Source organism: Trachemys scripta, chromosome 9, assembly GCF_013100865.1.
Source record: "Trachemys scripta elegans isolate TJP31775 chromosome 9, CAS_Tse_1.0, whole genome shotgun sequence".
Taxonomy (NCBI): Eukaryota; Metazoa; Chordata; order Testudines; family Emydidae; genus Trachemys; species Trachemys scripta.
In genome coordinates, this window is record NC_048306.1 from 98,491,274 (window position 1) to 98,513,415 (window position 22,142).

General features: G+C 45.2%; 1 protein-coding gene across 1 annotated transcript in view; it reads right to left on the bottom strand.

The window, feature by feature from the left end:
* PSMD1 (proteasome 26S subunit, non-ATPase 1) overlaps positions 1-22,142 on the bottom strand; it is a 124,768-nt gene that overhangs the window by 14,496 nt on the left and 88,130 nt on the right. Inside the window, exon 19 of the mRNA XM_034780945.1 lies at positions 9,326-9,428. Coding sequence (XP_034636836.1) covers positions 9,326-9,428 — 103 coding nt within the window. The remainder of the gene's footprint in view (positions 1-9,325; positions 9,429-22,142) is intronic.

The following is a 22,142-nucleotide window of genomic DNA, read 5'->3' on the forward strand; positions in this document are numbered from 1 at the left end:
TTCAGCTAGAAACTGAACTGGAAGGCTAGGGCTGCAGGCAGAGAGCGAAAGTGTTAATCTGATTTTCAATCCTCTGATGGGCTCAGCAGATTGAGTTGAAGAGGGCAACAGGCAAGTCCATTACCGCTGACGAGGCCAGGTGCAGAGAGGCTAATTGTGTTAAAATACAATCAAGCACTCATTCCGAGTGCAGTGCAATTTATAACCGAGATTCCCAGGCCCAGATCAGCATTCCTCTGCCCTGCATAAGTAGCCACTTGTAGTGCCGCTGCTGCTGGCAGAGTTTGGGAGATGCACTGAGAAGCAACGGATAACGAGATCAATTTTTGCTAATATTCTAGCTGATTAACATCAGTTCTGCTGTTCGGGATCAAGATGGGAAAACCATTATTTAAAACGCACACAAAACGAAAGGAAAAGAATTGAAGTGAAATCTAGGATTCTTGCATTGTGCCATCCCAGTGCTCTGCACACCCACTTTCTCTGGGGCTTGCCTGTTGTCACCACAAGATTTCACACTCATTCCTTTGCCTTCTGAAAGGAGACAATGCGGGGCTGTATTCTTATTGAGGAAAGGGAATGATGCCATCTCATCTTATAAACACCTCTTATGTGCTCCGCTCACTGCTCTCTTGCAGTTGGTTTATTGTTATCATTTATTTCTACTGCAGTAGCCGCTAGACACTCTAATCAGAGATCAGGACCCCACTGTGGTAGGCACTGTACAAGCACACAAACATAGTCCCTGCAAATAAAGACATTGCATGTTCATGGTTTCTAGCCTTTTCTCTCTTTGTAAGTTTAAGCTTTTACTTTACTGTCTTACTGTCTATATGATCATAAGATAGACTGTGAAAAGCAACCAACTGCACATTGCTGAAGTAACTTTAATCTTCTTTTATTCGAACTACTGGAATTTTAATTTTCCAACCTTTTATTTTTAACCTTCAGAATTATATGATCCACTCTTTGGAATTTCCTTGCTGAGTGACAGATTTCAGAGATACTTTCATGCTATTGTTTCTGCTCTCCATACATGCACACTCCACAGTCACATCCACGGTTTTGGGGGGGGGAGCAGGAAAGATGAAAGGACCTTGTATTGCACAACAGTTATTGCCTTGATTAAGCAGCAGCACCAACGGGCTCAGAAGGGATACATTCCAGGCCAGAGAAGATGTCTCTAACAAAGCCTTAGGGTACATCTTCACTACCCGCCATCTCGGCGGGTAGCAATCGATTTATCTGGGATCGATATATTGCATCTCGTTAAGACGCGATATATCGATCCCCAAACGCGCTCACCGTTGACTCCGGAACTCCACCAGAGCAAGCGGCGGTAGCGCATTCGATGGGGGAGCCGCGGCCGTCGATCCCGCACCGTCTGGACCCCAGGTAATTCGATCCAAGATACTTCGATTTCAACTATGCTATTTGTGTAGCTGAAGTTGCGTATCTTGGATCGACCCTCCCCACCCCCCAATAGTGTAGACCAGCCCTTTAAGGAGATTAAACATGGAAGATCTTCAGGGCTCCTTAGATAACCATAAGACTCACCCCCAAACCTATACTGCTACCGACAAAAATCTATTGGACCTACAGTGTATAACCCTTAGATAACCAGGATCTGCTATCCTAGATTTTATATGGACTCATAACAGTAAAGAACACAAACTAGGTTATGCTGTTATACACACCAGTGAATTCATGCCTTAAGTTGCAAGCATCTAAAGGCTTGTCTACACTTACCAGAGGATCGACGCTGCGGCGATTGATGCATCGGTGGTTGATTTAGCGGGTCCGCTAAATTGACCGCCAATCGCTCTCCCGTCAACTCCAGGATCGAGAAGAATAAAGGGAGTTGATGGGAGAGCATAGTGTGGAACCCACCGTAACTAGATCTAAGCTACGACAATTTAAGTTACGCTATTCCCGTAACTCAAATTGCATAGCTTAGATCGACTTTTCCCTTTAGTGTAGACAAGGTCTAACTTCCATGATTTCCTCCTACCGAGTTGTAAGTTTGTCTGATGGGACAAATCCCTTGCTGACGACACTGTGAGAGCATGGCCCAATGCAATATGATGATGTTCAGCACATCATCACTGGGTCACATCAACATACAACAATGTGATGGTACTTCACAGCCCCTGGAAAAAAATGTCCAAGTGCTCCTCTCAATTGATTATTTTTTAAATCAGCAGAGACACATCATTTAGTTCACCTACGATGGATTGAAGACAACCTGTGCTATACTTCCAGAGCAGAAAGGTCAATATTTCATCCAATAAACCACCAAGCCTCTTGTCAGCAAGATGATTCGCATATGCAATAAAACACAAAAGACAGCACTCCTTTAGCAGGCAAAAGTATTAATGTATATAATGACTTGGGTTTCTAATAGCTAGAGTTACTGATGGAAGGTCTGATTTTAAATTGGGACGCTAAACAAATGCGGGCAAGGTTGGGGGAAAGGAGCAGTGCTTTTTCCGTGTCTAATAGGAGTTGAAAGCAGCACTGAATTGGCGGTACACCTCTACCCCGATATAACACGACCCGATATAACACAAATTTGGATATAACGCGGTAAAGCAGCGCTCCAGGGGGGCGAGCCTGAGCGCTCTGGCGGATCAAAGCAAGTTCAATATAACGTAGTTTCACCTATAATGCGGTAAAATTTTTTGGCTCCCGAGGACATCGTTATATCAGGGTAGAGGTGTATATGAGGGAACCCCTCTGTGCAGCTGAATGTATTATTGCAAGAAATCAAAAGAGTTTAGGATTTGAAATGGGAAAAGCATTTCCAGGCAGATCTATGTTTACTGGGGTAACAATACTGAGATGGACTTACAAGCACAAATCCAAAGTGAGCTCTTCCGTAAGTAATTCGGAAGGAACCCTCTTACCTCACCCTCCCGAGATGTCTTCCGAGCATCACAACCACACGAAAAATCCCTGATGGCTCAGTCCCACCTGCCTCACCCCTGTGGATCTTAACTTCTTCTTACCTATTCATTATTAGTTAAGCTTCAGTTCTGAGCTCTGTGCTACACAGTATAGGACATAAAACCAAGATGGTACCTGACGCAAGAAGTTCACAATCCAAAAGACAAAAGGACCCATTCAACTATCTTTGGCGTACTCCTTATCCACTCACCCCCACCACACTCTTGACTGAGAGGGGAAGATAATCCACACTAAAACAGGGCCCTTCAAGGGGCAGTGCACTGTCCTGCACTTGACTTGTTTAAAGTATCAGTACTTTACTTCTGCTTGTATTCTCCTGTTAGAAGGCAACTGTATTTTTCCCCCTTTGCGTTTAGTTAACACAGATGTGTTTTTTGTTTCTTTAGCTGAAACTGAAATTAACTTGGTTGTGTGTTCCCAGCCTCAGGATTATCAGTGCTATCAATTTTAACTCAGGAGCAATTTAGTTAGCGGCTGCTCGTGAGCCAACCACTGGAGCAGCAAATGCATTTTGGAGGCACTACATAAATGCTGGCTTATCGACTTTGGCTGGTGTTTCCTCCTCACTCATAGTGAGGGGAAGATTTAAAACCAGAATAGATACTTAGAGCACAGAGGATCTCTTAAAGTAGGTTAAACTCTGAGGTCTAAAAGAGATCACAAGTTCACTCCTAGAACTTGAACCTACTAATATATATTTTTTTCTGATAATGTATGTCAATTCAGGAAGGGACAGAGAAAGAACCTTTGTCAGCTAAGGACAAGAGAGGAAAAGACTACACAAGCTTAGGGGTTTAGGGAGAAAAACCTAGTCAGTTTCAGTGTACGGGTTTTTTTTAATGCTTTCTAACAAAGCAAGCCTCTAGCAAAATGCAGCTGCTTAGGCCTAACGATTAAACACTGACCAAGTTCTTTATTTTCACTTCAACAGCAACCCCCCCGCCCCAGGCGACACCACAAGTCTAATGACTACTTCATTGTGGGAGCAAAAAAAACCAAAAACCTGACAGCTCTCCCCAACACTCTGAAAATGCTGCCCTCTGTATCAAAGGCCTGTCGCTGGGATAGAATTGCTCCCCTTTTCCTTCCAATAAAGAATTACAAGTTCAACTGCACCAGCTACAGCAGATAACACTAAGCCTCTCTTCCTGTAACAGTGATTCAAGTTTCAGCCTCTGCCACTCCCTGCCTCTGATAAGCATTTCTAGTGCAGCAGCGAAGATAAAGGGAACACAGGGATTAACGTATGTTCTTTTTGAAGAGTCTCCGGTGAATGAGGTAGCAGGTTATGAAAATTGTAGCCCATGGCTTTCTTTGAATTCACACATGCATTGAGCGTATTCAAATGGAGATGCCCAAGGCTGAGGAAGCTATCCAGTTAGAGAGGACTGCTGTCATGCTACTGGGGGAGGAGGATATGGCTCTGGGGCTCACAGTGGAACACAAGCTAAATATGAGTAAACAGTGTAACACTGTTGAAAAAAAAAAAAAAAAAAAAGCAAAGATCATTCTGGGATGTATTAGTATTGTAAGCAAGACACGAGAAGTAATTCTTCCACTCAACTCCGTGCTGATTAGGCCTCAACTGGAGTATTGTGTCCAGTTCTGGACACCACATTTCAGGAAAGATGTGGACAAATTAGAGAAAGTCTGGAGAAGAACAATTAAAATGATTAAAGGTCTAGAAAACATGACCTATGAGGGAAGATTGAAAAAAACTGGGTTTGTTCAATCTGCAGAAGAGAAGACTGAGGGGGGACATGGTAACCGTTTTCAAGTACATAAAAGGTTGTTACAAGGAGGAGGGAGAAAAATTGTTCTTCTTAACTCTGAAGATAAGACAAGAAGCAATGGGCCTAAATTGCAGCAAGGGCAGTTTAGGTTGGACATTAGGAAAAACTTCCTGACTATCATGGTGGTTAAGCACTGGAAACTGCCTAGGGAAGTTGTGGACTCTCCATCACTGGAGACTTTTAAGAGCAGGTTGGACAAACACCTGTCAGGGATGGTCTAGATAATACTTATTCCTGCCCTGAGTGCAGGAGACTGGAGTAGATGACCTCTTGAGGTCCCTTCCAGTCCTCTGATTACTTCATACACTCTCCCACTCCCCCTTCTCTCTCACACACTGCTCCCCCCACCTTCTCTCTCTCTCTCTCTCTCACACACACACACACACACACCCTACCTCTTCTCTTTCTCTTCCAAGCTATTGTATGATAAATGAATAAGATGGGAAACAAGATTTTACTTGTATTTTTTAACTTGATCCTGACAGAGATAAAAGTTCAAGGCAAGTCCACATGTATGAAACAAAATCTATGACCCAGCTGACCTCAGGTTTCATGGCAACATGCTACACTACAAGAGACTATGGTTTGGGAGTAGCCTTGAGTCTTGTGCCAATCAGGCTGCTGGAGCTCAGGTTTGATAAGGGGGAGGGGTGCTGGCAGAGGAAGGAAGGTGACACTAGTGACACCAGTGTCTCCTACCAGCTACAGTCCTAAAACATAAAGGACAGTGTCTGTCCTCTGACCAAACTGCAGCAAGTGTGCTGGGAATGGAGCTCTCAGAAGTAGGATGAGAGGACTCAAGGGGGGAAATGGCCCCTAGTACAACAGGACAGGGAGGTGGAAGCCACATTTGATTGTGCGGCAAAGGGGAAGAAAAAAAGGTTACCTTCGTTTCGTAACGGTTGTTCTTTGAGATGCGTTGCTCACGTCCATTCCATTCTAGGTGCATGCACACACACGTGCACAGTCGATGGACACTTTTGCCTTAGCGGTAACCGTAGGGTTGACTGTGGCGCCCTTTGGAGTGCCGCGCTCATGCGTTGGTATATCAGGCACCACCAGCCCGATGCCCTCTCAGTTCCTTCTTGCCAGCAACTCCGACAAAAGGGTAGGAGGGCGGGTAATGGAATGGACCTGAGCAACACATCTTGAAGAATAACAGCTACGAAAGGTGGGTCACCATTTTTTCTTCTTCGGGTGCTTGCTCATGTCAATTCCATTCTAGGTGACTCACAAGCAGTATCCCTGGGGGTGGGCTCGGAGTTCACGGGCATGCAGCTTGCAGCACTGCTCTACCGAAGCCAGCATCATCTCAAGCTCGCTGGGTAAGCACGTAGTGAGATGTGAACGTGAAGGTAGACGCTCTGCAGATATCTGGAATGGGCACTTGGGTCAGGAAGGCCGCCGCTGAGGCCTGAGTTCTAGTTGAGTGTGTGGTGACGACTGCCAGCGAAGGCACCTTCGCCTGATCATAGTAGAAACGGATGTAGGTGGTGATCCAAGATGAAATCCTCTGGGCGGATACTGGACGACCTTTCATCCTACCTGCTACCGCGACGAACAACTGAGTCAACTTGCGAAACGGTTTGGTCCTGACGATGTAGAAGGCTAGCGCTCTCCTGATGACCAGGGAGTGCAACCTACATTTCTCCTCAGGCTTATGAGGCTTTGGAAAGAAGACTGCAAGAATATGTTCTGGCTCGTATGAAACTGCAAAACCACCTGGGGCAGGAAGCCGGGTGCGGTCGCAGCTGATCCTTGTCCTTGAAGAACACCGTATAAGGCGATTCCAAGGTGTGTGTCCTAATCTCAGAAACCCTTTGGGCAGAAGTTATCGCCACCAGGAATGACACCTTGCAGAAGAGGAGAACAGGGCTCGAAGGGGACTTTCGTGAGCCGGGTGAGTACCAGATTAGGGTCCCACGGAGGGACAGGATCCCAGACTTGAGGGTAGAGCTGCTCCAGACCTTTTAAGAACCGGACCATCATGCCATGCACAAAGACCGATCTGCCCTGGAACGGAGGATGAAAAGCCGATATAGCGGCCCTTAACAGATGAAAGGGACAACTCCTGGAGCTTAAGATGCACAAGGTAATCAGGGGGATCAGCTGCAGCGAGGCCTGCTCAGGCCCAACCCCTAGGGCCAAAGTCCAGCACATGAAGCGTTTCCATTTACCCAGATAGGTGGCTCTAGTGGAAGGCTTTCTGCTTCCCAGTAGGACCTGCTGGTCTCGGGCTGAGTACTCCTGCTCTTCAGCAGTCAACTGAATCAGTTCCAACTGATCACAAGCTGTGAGGTGCAGTGCTGCCCGGTTTGGGTGCAGGAGACAGCTGTGATTCTGCGACTGGAGATCCAGCCATCGGAGCCAACACCGACAGGTCCATAAGCATGTTGAACCAGTGCTGGCGAGGTCAAGCTGGGGCAATCAGGATGACCTTGTCCTTGTCCTGCTTGACTTTCGTGAGGACCTTGTGGAGCAACAGCACTGGCGGGAAAGCGTACATCAGAGACCCCAACTGTGGGAACAAAAAGGTGCATGCACAGGAAGTCCCTGTCGATCCCCCGGAATGAGCAGAACAGGTGGCACTTCCTGTTGTGGTGAGTCGCGAACAAGTCTACTTGGGGAAACCCCCACCTTCGGAAGATCTGATCAACCACATCGGGGTGGAGAGACCACTCGAGGCGAGATGAGAAGGTTCTGCTGAGGCGATCTACCAAAACGTTCCTGGTTCCAGGGAGGTGCGCTGTGTGGTCCAGCACCTTGACTACAGGTCCAGGTCATGCCTGTTGGGGATGTAGACCGATGCCAACCATGCCTGCAGCGGGCGGAGATGAAGCTGGGCATGGTGGACCACGTAGGTGCAGGCTGCCAGATGATCTAACAACCCTAGGCAGGTGCGGGCAGTGGTGAGTGGATGATCCCTCACCCAGGAGATTACATATGACATGGCTCGAAAGCAGGACTCCGGAAGGAATGTCTTTGCCAGCGTGGAGTTGAGAACCCCCGCGATGAACTCTATCTGTTGCACTGGCACAAGGGTTGACTTCTTTTCGTTCACTAGCAGGCCCAAGTCGTGGTATGTGGCTCACACCAGATCAAGGCTGCTCTGCATGTGATCCCATGATTTGCCCCCTGATGAGCCAATTGTTGGGATAAGGATAGACATGGCCCCCCGGGGTCTCAGGTAAGTGGCTCCTGGGGCCAGACATTTTGTAAAGATCCGCAGGGCTGAGGATAGGCCAAAGAGGAGCGCCATAAACTGGAAATGGCACTGGCCCACCATGAAACGAAGGAACCATCTGTGTCCTGGCACGATAGAGATATAAGGATATATAGGAAATAAGCGTCTTTCAAGTCGAGAGCAGCGTACCAGTTTACCGAATCTAGGGAGGGAATGATGGAGGCCAGGGATACCATGCAAAGCTATTTACAGCTAAAGCACAGAGCTCAAGTAGGAGAAAAATAAAAAAACACCGACCACTTGCGAAGCAAGGGAAAGAGGCGCTTTGACTGACCCCCATGGGCAGTAAGAAGGAACTGAGAGAGTGTGGGGCTGGCGGTGCCTGATATACCAACGCATGAGCGCAGCATTCCAGAGGGCGCCACAGCCGACCCTACGGATACCACTAAGACAAAAGTCTCCAACGACTGTGCACATGGGGGCGTGCACACCTAGAATGGAATTGACATGAGCCAGCACTGGAAGAAGAAGAGGAATATCTGATATCACTAAATATAAGAGCCCTGCAAGAGTGAGCTCTTGGGAAAGAAAAGGGCACATCTTTTAATTTGTTTTCCTTTTCTCCATGGAATCTTTCCTTAATAGGCCTGGTTGTTCAGCACCGGGGGTTATAAAGGCTTTAGTAGTTTAAAACCATGGTGTAACACTTAGTCACTAGCAGTCATGTAATGAAATTCTCCAAACTGGCAAGCTACAGACATAAGAAGCAGATGCCCTTTGATGACAATAGCTTTGGCTTTTCTGCAATAATGCTGATACAATTAACTGTGCTTCCTTCTCTGAACCTTTTCCCCAACAATGAGGAAACATGCTCACTAATGGGGTTAAAAACATAATTTAACACAGAACCCAAAGAAACCTGAGACACAAATATCACAAGGTTTCCAAACTGACTTGTGGAGAAACTACTTACAATAGAAAGGAAGCAACATATAAACACCACTTACGTACTGTAAATCAAGGCTTTGGATGACAAATTGATTCAAAGAAAAATGACATTTTGGGCAGAAATCTGGAAAAGAATTACCTTTAAAGTTTGGAACAGTTTTACAGTGAAACTGTTGCAGAGGTTTTGTTTTTGCAGTCAGGTGAAACCCCCTGAAAACAAGGGGTTTGTGGAAGCTCTGATACCCCTGTAACTATCATACCCTTTGTGATAAACATCTGTGAAACTCCCATGTAATAATGAATAGCTCTAGATTAGCCAGAGCTCCAGGCTTCCAAATCTTTCACACCATCGGCTTCAAGAGACGTAGAACACTTCCGGCGGCCCTGATCAAAGTTTTAGAACTTTTTACTGCTTTAATCCAAAGGAAGTTACCTGCATCCAAGATGCCCTGGGCCAGGATTGCTCCAAACTTGGCCATAACATCGTCATGCTTATCATTAATGACTTTGGAATAGAGCTGTCTGAACTGGCTGACCTGTAAGAGGAAAAAGAAAACTAGAGGTTAAAATATTGATTTACACCAGTAACAGAAAAGCTAGCCAGAGAAAACAGGAAGTCCTTCCTCTGTAAGGATTCAATCACATTCAATCACAGTAAAAAGAGGCAAGTCAAACAACTAGGATTCTTTTATTTATCTGCAGAGTAGTCAGGACATCTGATGGTAGCACCAGTTTCCCTTCATCGCCAGTTTCTGCGATAGACCCTCCCAAACTATATCTATGCCCACCATCCCAAGGGACTGAAAAGGACCCATCAAAAAGACTTCCACCATCCCAGGCACGACTAGAAGGTGGTTTGAGCAGGCTTCTTTCCCCATGGTTCATTTTGCTGCTGGTAATCCCCAAGTCCTCTTTCCAGGTACTCACTACAGCTGCAAGTAAGCAGGCAGATATATCTGCTAAGGCAGCAAAGCTACTGTGGAGGCAGTCGGAAACAACAGCTGATCCCTAGTGAGATTTCCAATGTTTTAAACGCAGTTTCAAAACTCTATCAAGAGTTGATCACTTCCTGCCATAGCATACTTCCCAATACCTATTAATCATTTTCCCAGAGGACCTTCTTCTCCAGAGGACAGTCCAGACCAATCAGTGATCTTGCCCCCATTGATGAAGTGTTCGAAAGAGACCCTCGCATTTCTGCTGACACACAGTATTCACGCCCACAAGTAAGCAAAATGGCTAAGCAGCATGCCATAGCTTGGAATGCCTTGAGCATGCTCGTAAGACATACTGTGGCTGCAGCTGGTCAGGAGTTTTCCAGCAAAACCAGTTTTTGATGGAAAACGCTGGTTTGTTGAAACCAAAATGTTCCACAAAAATTGGTTTCAACGAACTTCCTATAAACACAGGCAGTGTTCTGACAAAACCTGGCCTTGCTTTCTGTCAGCACACCTGGCAGGCCGCTGGGAAGCCTGCCCTTCCAGGACCCTGGCTCTGAGGCAACTCTGCCATGAGGACTGCTCCAAGGCTGGAGATCCCAGGTCTTCCAGACTCCCGGCTCAGCACCACGAGCTTGGGGGCTCTCAGAGTTTCCAGGCTCCCTGCCTGGGACAGGGCTGATGGGGAGCTGGGAGCCTGAGAGCTTGGAATTTTGGAAACAAAACCATGAGTATTTAAAATTAGTTTTTTCAGATTTCTGTTCTGCAGAGATCTTGACATTTCTATTTTTCTTCCTTTTGAAATGGAACGAGTTTTCCACAATGTCCCATGTCATGGAAATCAGGACAGTCAATGGCTCATCTTCCACCCACAGCTGCCTTCTTAGGTATTTTATAACCAACGATTACTAGAACAAATTGTTGGTAAGACTTGGAACAAGGATTTCCGCTCAGGTGTGGCTGACTGGGGAACAATGTACAATCGTAGTTTCTACGCAGTGTGTACAGGAGACCTCAAGCACTGGAACTGCACTAGTTCAGCCAGTCCCTCCTCGCTCCATCCCACAATGCACTGCTTCAAATGTCCTTGCTCCCAGCAACAGTTCTTCAGGAGACCCATTAAACATTAGTGAAACCCTGGGCAGCATGTGGACTGGGCAGGAATGCATCAAAAGAGTTCTGTGGATATACTGAATGGTGCAAGGACAAGAGTAATTGTTGCAATCAATATCTCTATTTCCTTGTCTAGTGAAGACCAGAATATGCAGTGCCAGAAGTAGGATTAGAAGTCAGGAGGTCTTGGCTCCTAGTACTGAGTTCAGACTATTAGATTCCCCATCTGCATCCTACGAGAAAAAAATATCCAAAGAAAGATTGTTCCACCAACAGAAAGACCATTAACATGACTCAGACTTTAGATGATCACAATGGTCCCTTCTGACCTTGGTCTGAAAAGTCTTGAAGTCAACAAACCAGCAAACCGTGTTAGGAATTACATTTTATTAGACCAAGATTCAACAAAGTTGGAAGAAAACAATCATAGTGGGTGAGGATCAGGAGAGGACTGGAATCCAAGAGATATTTTACATAAAATATTGCTAGACTTTATAGTAAAAATGTTTACAGGAGGCTAAAAACACCATGTGAACCTGGAAACACCAGACTTCAGAGCTAAAAGGAATCAGTCTCTTGTTCCAAACTGATAGCAAATGATTTCTCCACTACACTTCATGGTGCAAATTCTGGACTCGAGGTATTAAGAAGCTGTTGGGAAAAAATATAGTTAGAGAACTGTGGAATTATCCAGGGTTTCTTTCCAAACATAACATGACATGTCTCTCAACACTGCTGATTCATTGATAGGAAATGGGATTCTTACAAAGGAAATGGGATTCTATCCAAACAAATATTTGTTTTCTTTCAGTTACTGTTTCTGAAAGTCTACAGAAGCCCTAGCTACACTGGAACTAAATCCATGTTACCTGAGCTAGTTTTAAAATTGGTTCAGGTCTAGCTCATTTTAAAGACGGTTTAGTCGGTGACTGTGGATGGGTTACGCTTTGGTTTAGAAACTGTGCCTCAGCCAGTGTAGTGTTCCATGCAAAAAGGTTTTTCTCAGACAGAAAAAACCCACTGTGCTGTCTGAATCACAGCTGCCTTAAAGGAAAAGTGCACCGTACCCCATCCTCTTTCCTTGCCCTTCTGACAAATAATTCTGGTTATAATAGCAATCAGCTTCTTTAGAAGTCACCACATTTAATCTGGAGCAGCTCTAGACCAGTGGCTCCCAACCTTTCCAGACGACTGTACCCCTTTCAGGAGTCGGATTTGTCTTGCATACCCCCGCCCCCAGCAATTTTCACCTCACTTAAAAACTGCTTGCTTACAAAATCAGACATAAAATACAAAAGTGTCACAGCACACTAGTACTGAAAAAAAATTGCTTACTTGCTCATTTTTACCATCTAATTATAAAATAAATCAATTGGAATATAAATATTGTACTTACATTTCAGTGTGTAGCATATACAGCAGTATAAACAAGTCTTTGTATGAAATTTTAGTTTGTACTGACCTCAGTAGTGCTTTTTATGTAGCCTGTTGTAGAACTGGGTTGATATGTCCAGGGTTGATATACCCCCTGGAACATCTCTGCGTACCCCCAGGTGAGAACCACTGCTCTAGACTAGTGGTTCTCAGCAAGGGGTCCGGGGCCCCCTAGGGGGCCACGAGCAGGGTTTCAGGGGGTCCACCAAGCAGGGCCAGCATTAGACTCACTTGGGCCCAGGGCAGAAAGCCGACACCCCATCACATGGGGCTGAAGCCCGGGGCCCTGAGCCCCACCACCCGGGGCTGAAGCCAAAGACTGAGCAATGTAGCTTTGCAGGGCCCCAGGCAACTGCCCAGCTCGCTACCCCCTAATGTCAGCCCTGGCTTTTATATGCAGAAAACCAGTTCTTGTGGCACAGGTGGGCCGTGGAGATTTTATAGCATGTTAGGTGGGCCTCAGAAAGAAAAACTGCTACAAAGCTCTGCAAAATTGCTAGCCACGTGTGCTGTAATCTGGAATTTACACAGTAATCAAATCTTCAGAGAAACAGATCCTAGATGAAGCAAAGAGACATTCAGCAGAACTGCTAATGTTCACACTGGCGTCTGAAGTCTGACAGCGAAGTGCCTGTGTGTACAAATCTTGGGGCAGGGGCAGGAAGTTATTCGCTTCCGGCTGTGCATCAAAGCCCAGCAAACCTTAGTCACAAACTATCTGTAGATGGTTTATGCTGCTGACACACACACGATAAATACACTTCTTTTAATTAACTAGAACATACGAATCAAATGCATTAACACCAAGCCTGAACCAAGAACCTGTGAGCAATATCATCACAGGAGCAGTGCCTGTCCGGCAGGGTTAGTCATGGCATGAGGAGTGCAAGGAACCAAACTAGAATAAAAGTCATCTTGCTGTCACTAACTTTATCAGGCCACTTATACCAGATCTCCATATGAAACCATATGGCCTGTGTGGAATGGTCACAGAGCAGCTGTTAATTAATTAATGTCTAATAGCTAGAATGAAACTATTCCAAATCAAGTTGTTATGCTGTTTACTTTCTGGAAATGCAAGACATTGACTACCACTGCAGGAGCCATTCTGGCCCTGGGTAAATACTATGGGTGATATTTACCCAAATTATTTATCCAAGAGCTGATCTGACAGTTGATATGCATGGTCATCCTCAGTAGTATTTGGGTTGGCTGGCAATTCCTAGATATGAACACGTGACAGCAGGACTCCATCAGGGTGTTTTCAGTCAGAGGTTCCCAGCTGTAGATCGACAAGGTCAAGAGTTGGCTGACCTTTATAGTGCAGTGCAAGATACATCTGTTTGGTCAAGGGCTGACTGACTCCTGCTGGTGAGGTTTCTCTCATGATGGACTGGAGCAGTACAGTGAGGTAGATAGGTGCTGGCTTCTGAAGGCAATTTACTTTAATCTGTTTCTTGTTTTCAATTCAAATCATGTTCTCAGATGTCACAATGAGCAGCACATGACAGTTATTAAATAATTTTTTTAATCTGTGAGATGAAGCCCAAGGAGCCTTGTTTCTCACCCCTGTAGTATTTCTCGGCACTTTCAAGTTTTATAGTATTTAGAAAAGTCTGCTCAAAATTTATTTTGTGTTCTCCTGGAAGTAACCCAAAACATTTGAGCAGTGACTCATTTAATCTCTGGTAATAATATACAACAATTTACCATCTTGAGTATTAAAAAAAGGCCAAAACTATAGGCCATCATTTCACTGAAAGCTAAACTATCAACAAGCAATATCGGAAATGCTGAGGAAATAACCCAGGCTCACATACCTGAGGACACATGCTTCGAACACAAGAACAAACACGGAACTCTGACATTTTGTTTGATGCAAGACTAGATGAAATGGTTCATTTGCAACTTTCTGATACATTTTTTTATAATGCATGAAAATCAACTCCCGCCCCCCCCCCATGCTTAATGATCCTCATACATAATAAACAGACTTTGAAATATTGTTTACTATGAAGAAGGGAGTGCTTAGTCATTGAGCAACAGCACATTGAAGACAGCTGTAGCCAGTTGGGGCAATGTGCACAATCCCCCTCACAAAAACAACCAAACAGTTAAGGTCAAGATTATTTAGGGAGCTGTGGCTCCAACCCACCTCAGAAAAGAGTAAGGTTTTGAAAATGGGGAGTGGGTGGATCAATACAAGTTTATTGTTTGAAGAGCTGAAGTTACTGTGTATATATACACACACCTTTCTCCTTTGAGTAGTGTCACTACAGATCCCACAGCTGGGGAGATTAATTAGTTGTTCTTGTACTTCCCTCCTTTACAGATTTGTTAATGCTAGTTAATTGTTCTCCAGCATTGGGAATCAGACCTAACTATCAAATCTAGAGGAACATTTCATAAAAGGTACAAATAGAATACTGGGTAGTGGAAATGCATCTCTCTGTAACTATTCATCAGACTTTCTAGGGAAGTTGCTTTAGACAAGGTGAAGTATGTGTGTTAAGACTTTCAGACACAGGGACACCTGCAAAGTAGGTGATCATAATGCTTGTGTATGAAGAACCACCTTGATACCTTACAGTGGTGATTGGTGCTTTGCAAATGCCTGATAGATAAGACAGCACACAAAGTTTTATCCATCAGAAAATCCACTATCAGAGATGTTATGCCACTGCTTTCCATCCCCCTCAGATTTATCCACATAAACTAAGTCTAATCTAGGCAATTTTCATATGGGCTTTGCCCTATCTAAATAAAAGCTAAGAGCATAACATCTAAGCTATTCAACCTAGCCTCTTCTGGTGCTAAGTGAAGTTTAGGGAAGAGTAAGTGGAGATTAATGGATTGGTTAAAATGGAAATTAGAAATCACTTTAGTCAGCTATTTAGGATGCTGCATAAAGCCACCTTCCCCTTATGGCTCTCTGTATAAAAGATGGTTGGCCCTCCAGACTTGGATCTCACAGACTCTCCTGGCAGAGGTCATCGCTGCACGGAACACGGATCTGAGGGATAGAGGATACGGAGAGCATCCTCTCAAAGGTTCAAATGGCGATCTTATTAATGTCATGAGCATTAGGATTTAAGTCACAAAATGGCGGCAACTCACCAATAGGTGAAAATACATATTTAGTGCTTTCAAAAATTTCTTCACAATAGAATGTGCAAACACTGAAGATCCTTCTATTAGAGGCTGGTAAGCAGATCTGATTGCCAAATGGTCTATAACAGGGGCCAGGGTAATAGTCCACGAATGGAGGACTTGTGTCACGGAATAATGCTGTTGCAAGAGACCTGCAATGGGAAGTTTTTACTTTAAGCACAGGTTTTCCTTGCTGGGGTGTTTATTATTATTAATTATGCCTCCCCAGAAAGATTTTCTGCACCATATATATGTTCAAGTCAGAGTTCAACAAAATGCCAACATGAGACTTCAAGACTCAGAGATTTTGGATCTAGAGGAAGAGGCCAGCACTGGTCCTCAGACAGATCTGGAAGCGCCAGCATTAAGACGGGAAGTTCTGGTAGCAGGGCTAGGAGTTGTCAGAATAAGATGCAACAAGCCAAAGTTGGAGCTCTCGATTTCACCTGAACTCTGTCCTGTCTGATTCTGTGAAGATACCGAAGCTAACCCAAAGTAAATCAGATTTAACATGTCAGACAGGTAATATTTCTCCCCCTTTGCTTTCCTAACCAACCTTGCAGGTTACTAACACATATAATGAAGTTGTCACATATCTGTATTGCAATGTTCTCATTGCATCTAGAGTGTAAGGTTGTGTTTCACAAAGTAAGCCATTCCTGCTGCCTTCCTGATTACGTGAGAAGGTGGGTTTCTTGCAAGACATAACAAACAGAGAAGTGGAGTTCTGTGCTGTGCTGGTATATAGCTAGTTTGGGTCTTTACACTTACACGTAACAAAGCATCTTCTCCCAGCGCCACACCCAGTGAGGAGGAAAAATTCAAGTTTTGACTCCAAAGAAACCTTCTCAGTTTTGCACAATGTTTGCTACGTAGTTTGTAATTTCCAGAGAAGTCGAACAAAGCCAAGATTTTATTTGAACTACTGAAGTCCACTTGCCAGAAGAATGCATGTGATGCTTTCATAATTTATATTTCCATTAGGCAGCCTCCCCTCCCACTCACAGAGGACTCTGTCCCATGCAGAGACAGAAACAGTGATCCTCTAGGAGTTTGTTGTTGGGGTTATTAGAGACAGCTTTATGCATGTGTTTAGGTGACAGATTTGCTTCCTCCCCAAGAGATGGAAGGGGGTCATAAAACTAACAGCACATCAAACCTTAAAGGAGACAAACTATAAATTGTGCAGATATGGCTATAAACTATAGCACTCTCAACCTCCAAAACAGAATTTAATTTAATCTCATGGGTAAGTGAAAAAGTGGGTTTCATGCAATGATACAACAAACAGAAGTGGAGCTCCGTAATGTTCGGATACACAGCCCTAGAATTTTTGGTTTAAAAAAAATATATATATATCTGATTTGCCCCATTCTACTAAGAGTGCAAAAGGAGGATTGCTTTTGAGATATGTTGATGGCTTAAAACTTCAAGACTAACAAAATATTGTTTGTAAGCAGCACTCAGAGGGAGATGAGGGAAAATAGAATTTATAACAATCATTAAGTTCCAAACAACAGGGGATAATTAACCAGTCAGATGAACTCATTTAACAAACAAGGCTTGTGGAATAACCATGATGCCATTCAAGCAAGACTCTGCTTAGTAGTTGACAGCAACTACTTCCAGAACCATTCATTCTCAAAGTTCATTTTACCCAGGGCTGCTGCTGGAAAGGTATTTTCAATAGAGAATGGTTACCTACCCTACAGTAAATGGGGTTCTTTGAGAGGCTGTAATCAGTGTGAACCTACTGTAGAGGCATATGACTGGAGGTTGTTTTTTTAAAATAGCAGTGTTTGTTGGGGTGGGCATGCATCCTGTGCTGCCTCATGCTCCCATATGAAGGCATAAAGGATGGAACGGCCATGACTTTCCTTCAATTCCCCTCAATTCAAACCCACATTGTGGAGGACTGCGAAAGTAGGGACAGAAGGTGGGCTGTGGGATTTACACTGAATACAATATCTCGAAGAACCATAGTTACTGCAAGTTAAGTAACCATTCTCTTCTTCTTCTTCTTCTTCAAGTATGTGTCATTGTGGATCTGACTGTAGGTGTCCTCCCTGGAGAGCCAGAGTGAGAAGTTTCAGCTGTGTCAAACAGTGACTGAAGTACTGCTCTCCCGAACTGGACATCTAACCAGGCTGCCATGTCAAGTGCATAATGTTTAACAAAAGAAGAGGGCTGCTCCAGATGGCCGCCTTGAGGCTCTCAGAGACTGGCACATTTTTGAAACAGGTGGAAGATGCTGCCAGTGCACTGGTAGAGTGTGCCTTGATTTCACAGGGAGAGACTCACCAGCCAAATAATAGCAAGTGGAAATGGTAAGTGGTTCATGCAATGAGAGTCTCTATAACAAGATATCATGGACATCAAGAGGTCAGGCTATGGCCATGGAGAGGCAGGGAGACAGCCTGAAAGTTTGTTTCTGTTGAACTAATAGGACAAAGATTTGGAGATGTCAAAAGCTGCTTTTCTCCCAGTGTGCGCAGCTTCAGAAAGACGACTGTTAAAATAATCAATTGGCTTAGGTGGAATCCTGAGACCACCTTAGCGTGGAACAGTAGGAACGTTATACAGGCCAATCTGACAGTCCTTGACTCCAGGATGTACTTGTGAAATTTCAGGTTGTCTCAAGACCATGTGCCTTGCATTTGCAGATGGGTCAGGTGGGTGCCCCAGCCTCTTCTTGATGCAGCTGTGATAAGAGTCATTGTTGTGAAGAGAACAGAGAATGGCACCCCTTTCTCAATTACCAAGTCTAGCCACCAAGTCAGCTCTCGTGGGACTTGAGGCAAGACTGATCCTCCTGTTCATGAGACATCTGCCAGGGGAGCCACAGTTGTAAAGGTCGTAGGTGAAGTCAGCAAGCAGCATCATGTATGTGCATGCCGACATGTGGCCTAAATGTCTCAGGCACCTACTTACTGTTGTTGGACTAGCCCACAGCTCTTTTACCACTCACTGGAGGGATTGGAACCTGTCCTCTGGCAGGTAGACTCTTGCCGATCTTTAGTTGATTAAAGCTCTTATAAACTTTAACATCTGTGATAATGAGAGGAAATGGTTTTTCATAGTTCACCAGAAGACCTAGTTGAGAGAACAGGAAAAGGATGTATTGCAAGGCTGTCTCAGTCTCCTGTTGGGACTGCCCCCTTTCAGCCAGGTATGGGTAGATGTGGGATTCCTTGTCATCTTAAATTGTGGCCACTGCTGCCAGGCATTTTGTGAACACGCTTGGTGCTGTGGAGAGTCCAAAGTGTAGAACCCTGTACTGATAATAGTTGGTCCACATCGACCCCCTCTCACCAATTCTCTACAGTGTGTGAGGATTGCTGTACTCCTTTCTGAAGGCTCTGCAGTGTTGGCCTTACGGAAAGGCAAGGGTATCCTTCTCGAGCTTCTGCACTGGTGGTCAGAGCAGCCCTCTTGGGGCGTGATTTCCATACCAGAGGTGGCAATGCTTGTTTCCATGCTGGAGCCAATGTCTGTGCCAGATCTTTTCACCATGCTAATTTTAGGCATTGCCTATTTGCTCGACAAGACACTGAACAATCCTGGCTTGTTCACTAGTAGGATTCTGGAGTCCATTTCCTTGGGTCTGACAAAAACTTTGAGGACTGACCCAGAAGATGGAGTGTCAGCCTCGCATCTAATGCATTCCAGCAGAGGACAAGCTTACCAAGCATCTGCTTGGAATATGCAATTCCCCTGGCAAGAGAGAGACATGCTGTCTCTCTTCAGGGGGATCTGTCCATTCTGCAGTGGACTAAGCTTGAAACCACAGGTTTTCAGTCTGACACAAGGAGCCCTGTACAGAGAAACAGGTGCAGGGGCAGGGTCTGACCAATAGAGTTTGGTCCAGACAGATTGGATCAGTTCATGGAGGTCATAGATCAGAAGTGATTTGGAAGACTGTGCAAGGTTTTGAAAAAGTTTAGAATGAGCTAAGAACTAGTGGGTTGGATGCTTGCCATGTTCCATCTTGCTGCCATAAGCAATATGAGTAGGATGACCAGATGTCCCGATTTTATAGGGACAGTCCCGATATTCAGGGCTTGGTCTTATATAAGTGTGTAGTGAGGCGGAGTGGCCTTCCTCCTCCGGGGTGAGTGAGGGTCCACTACACTCCCCTTGGAGGGCGGAGCCTAGGTCACCCCGCCCCCCTCACCAGAAGTACCGGGGTGTGGCTGGAACTATAAAAGGCAGGCCCTGCAGCCTGTCGGGGCAGAACCTGCGGAGGAGGAGGATGCTCCACCTGTTCTGCAGTGGCCCAGAGGGGAACCGACGCCTGGCTGTACCCGAGCCCTGGAGGCTGACGAGGACTGGCCCGGAGTGCCCACAGCCATGTACCTCGAGGAGCCAGGCGAGGCCTGGAGGCAAGAGGTACCAACCCGTGGGGAGGCAGGAAGTAGCCCAGGGACAGCTACAGTGCCGCCGGCTGCAAGGCCGGGTGTGGCTAAGTCGGCGTGTTGCAGCTGGATACCTGCTAGGACCCTGGGCTGGGACGCGGTGGAGTAGGGTGGGCCCGTGTCCCCCTGCCCCCACCCTGGGGGGCAAATTCCTGCCTGGCACTGGGAAGTTCCTGCTGTGGAGAAGGCGCCTCCCTCCCCAGGCACCCACCTGAAACTGCATTGTTTGCTGGCTGCCTGAGCCTCCAGGAGCCGAGGCCCCAGCCCGCTTTAAGACTATATTGTTTGCTGGCTGCCTGAGCCGCTTCAAGCCCAGGCCCCAGCATAACCATAGACTGTTGTTTGCTGGCTGCCTGAGCCCCGCCCAGGCTAACGCCAGCCCCGAGACTGTTTTGTTACGGCCTGCCTGAGCCTCCGCAAGCCCAGGCCCCAGACCACTTATAGACTCGGTTTAAGGGCCGGCAGCTTGAGTAGCCCAGATCGGACTAATTCCTGATGGGGACTGAGTGTTGCCCAGCCCTATTGTGGGCTCTAGACTATCCTGTGGATTCTGGCCAAACAGGACCGGACGGAATGGCCTCCCTCCTCCGGGGTGAGTGAGGGTCCACTACAAGGCGCCTATTACCCCCCATCCTCATCCCGATTTTTCACACTTGCTACCTGGTCAGCCTACCTATGAGTGAACTGAGGGAGGGTCACGGCTGCCCTGCCCTTATGTCCTAGGATATGGGAGCACCCTGATAGACACTGCTATTCAAAAAAACTCTGGTCTTGAATGCACACCTACTGTGGGAGAGACACACACACACACACACTTTTCAGCTCTTAGACTTTATACAAGATGGAATATTGTTGGGCTGTCTCCTCCCAGAACTTCAGAAGCTCTGGGAATTAACTACACAAATTAAAAAAAAAAAATCAAGCCCAGGCCTGTGTGTCTCAGCTCCTTCCCATCTTTGAATTTCATTGGCCTTTAGGAGCAACCAACAACTTATTTTCAGAAAGCTACTACGAGAGTAGTTTTTCCATGCTGCAAGTTACCCTGGCTCTACAGTCTAACAAAGCTAAAACCAACATTCACTTTCATTACCCCTGCACTTAAATCTACCTAATAGACCAACACAGCAACTCGTCTTTCACTAGGATGCATGCTCTTCATAAATCAAACTTGAGATACTAAGGCAAAATTCAGCTGATTAATCGTTCACCCATCAGATTAACTGTATATCATATTATGAACCACACTGTCATTCATTCATAAGATCTATGCATCTTTTTCTCAGTATATACAAGTCTACATGTAAATCTCGGGGCATATAAAAAAAAAATCACAGCTACTCAAATAGTATAATAATATTCTAGCCCAAACCCTTACAATCACAGCTGGTTGGGAAATTATTCCTACCTTCTCCCATGAAATATTTCAAGTTTTTTTTTTTTTTAAATGTAGTCAGAAGGGCTCTTACTGATATTGGCAGAAGAGTTTTAGAGTATGTCATATGTATTAAATCTCCATCTCTTATACACAAAGGGTCTGGGTGTACTCACATCAGTTAACAAAAGACCTTATTTTTAGGTTCTTGACAACTCAATCGAGTCCACCTCTGCAAACCCTACCTGAAACCCTACCCAAACATCTGGCACATGTTTAGCTGCTTGAGTAGAAATGGGGGGGCTTTCACACTAACTATGAGTGCAGTACAAGAATCTAAACAAAATAAAATGCACCACAATAGTCCAAAGGCTGGTGCCACTCTTTGAACTCTGATCTTTAACATCTGATCAAAAGAATTTCTCTTCAGACTAGTAAACTGCACTGAAGACGTTTTCCAAGGATAATAAATTCTTAATTGACAATGTAACCCCAGTACATCCGGATAAACTACAGAGAATGCTTATTCCCATTACCTTAGAACCATAAAAATTAGAGATGAAAAACTAGGACATCTAGTCCACCTCCCTGGCAATGTAGGATAGTTTCCTATAATACGTAAGGCTTCCATTCATTTCCTTTAGGAGGCCATTCCACAATTTATTACATCTGTCAGGAAATGTTCCTTTAAATGTCATTCAGTGGTTTCATAAGGAGAAACCACCTTAATCTTTCATGAAAGCCAATTTTGGTTGCACTCCTAGAATAGTTGTCTGATTAGCAGCAAGGGCTGCCGCGACCTTTGGCTGAACTTCTTCCTTGAAGGAA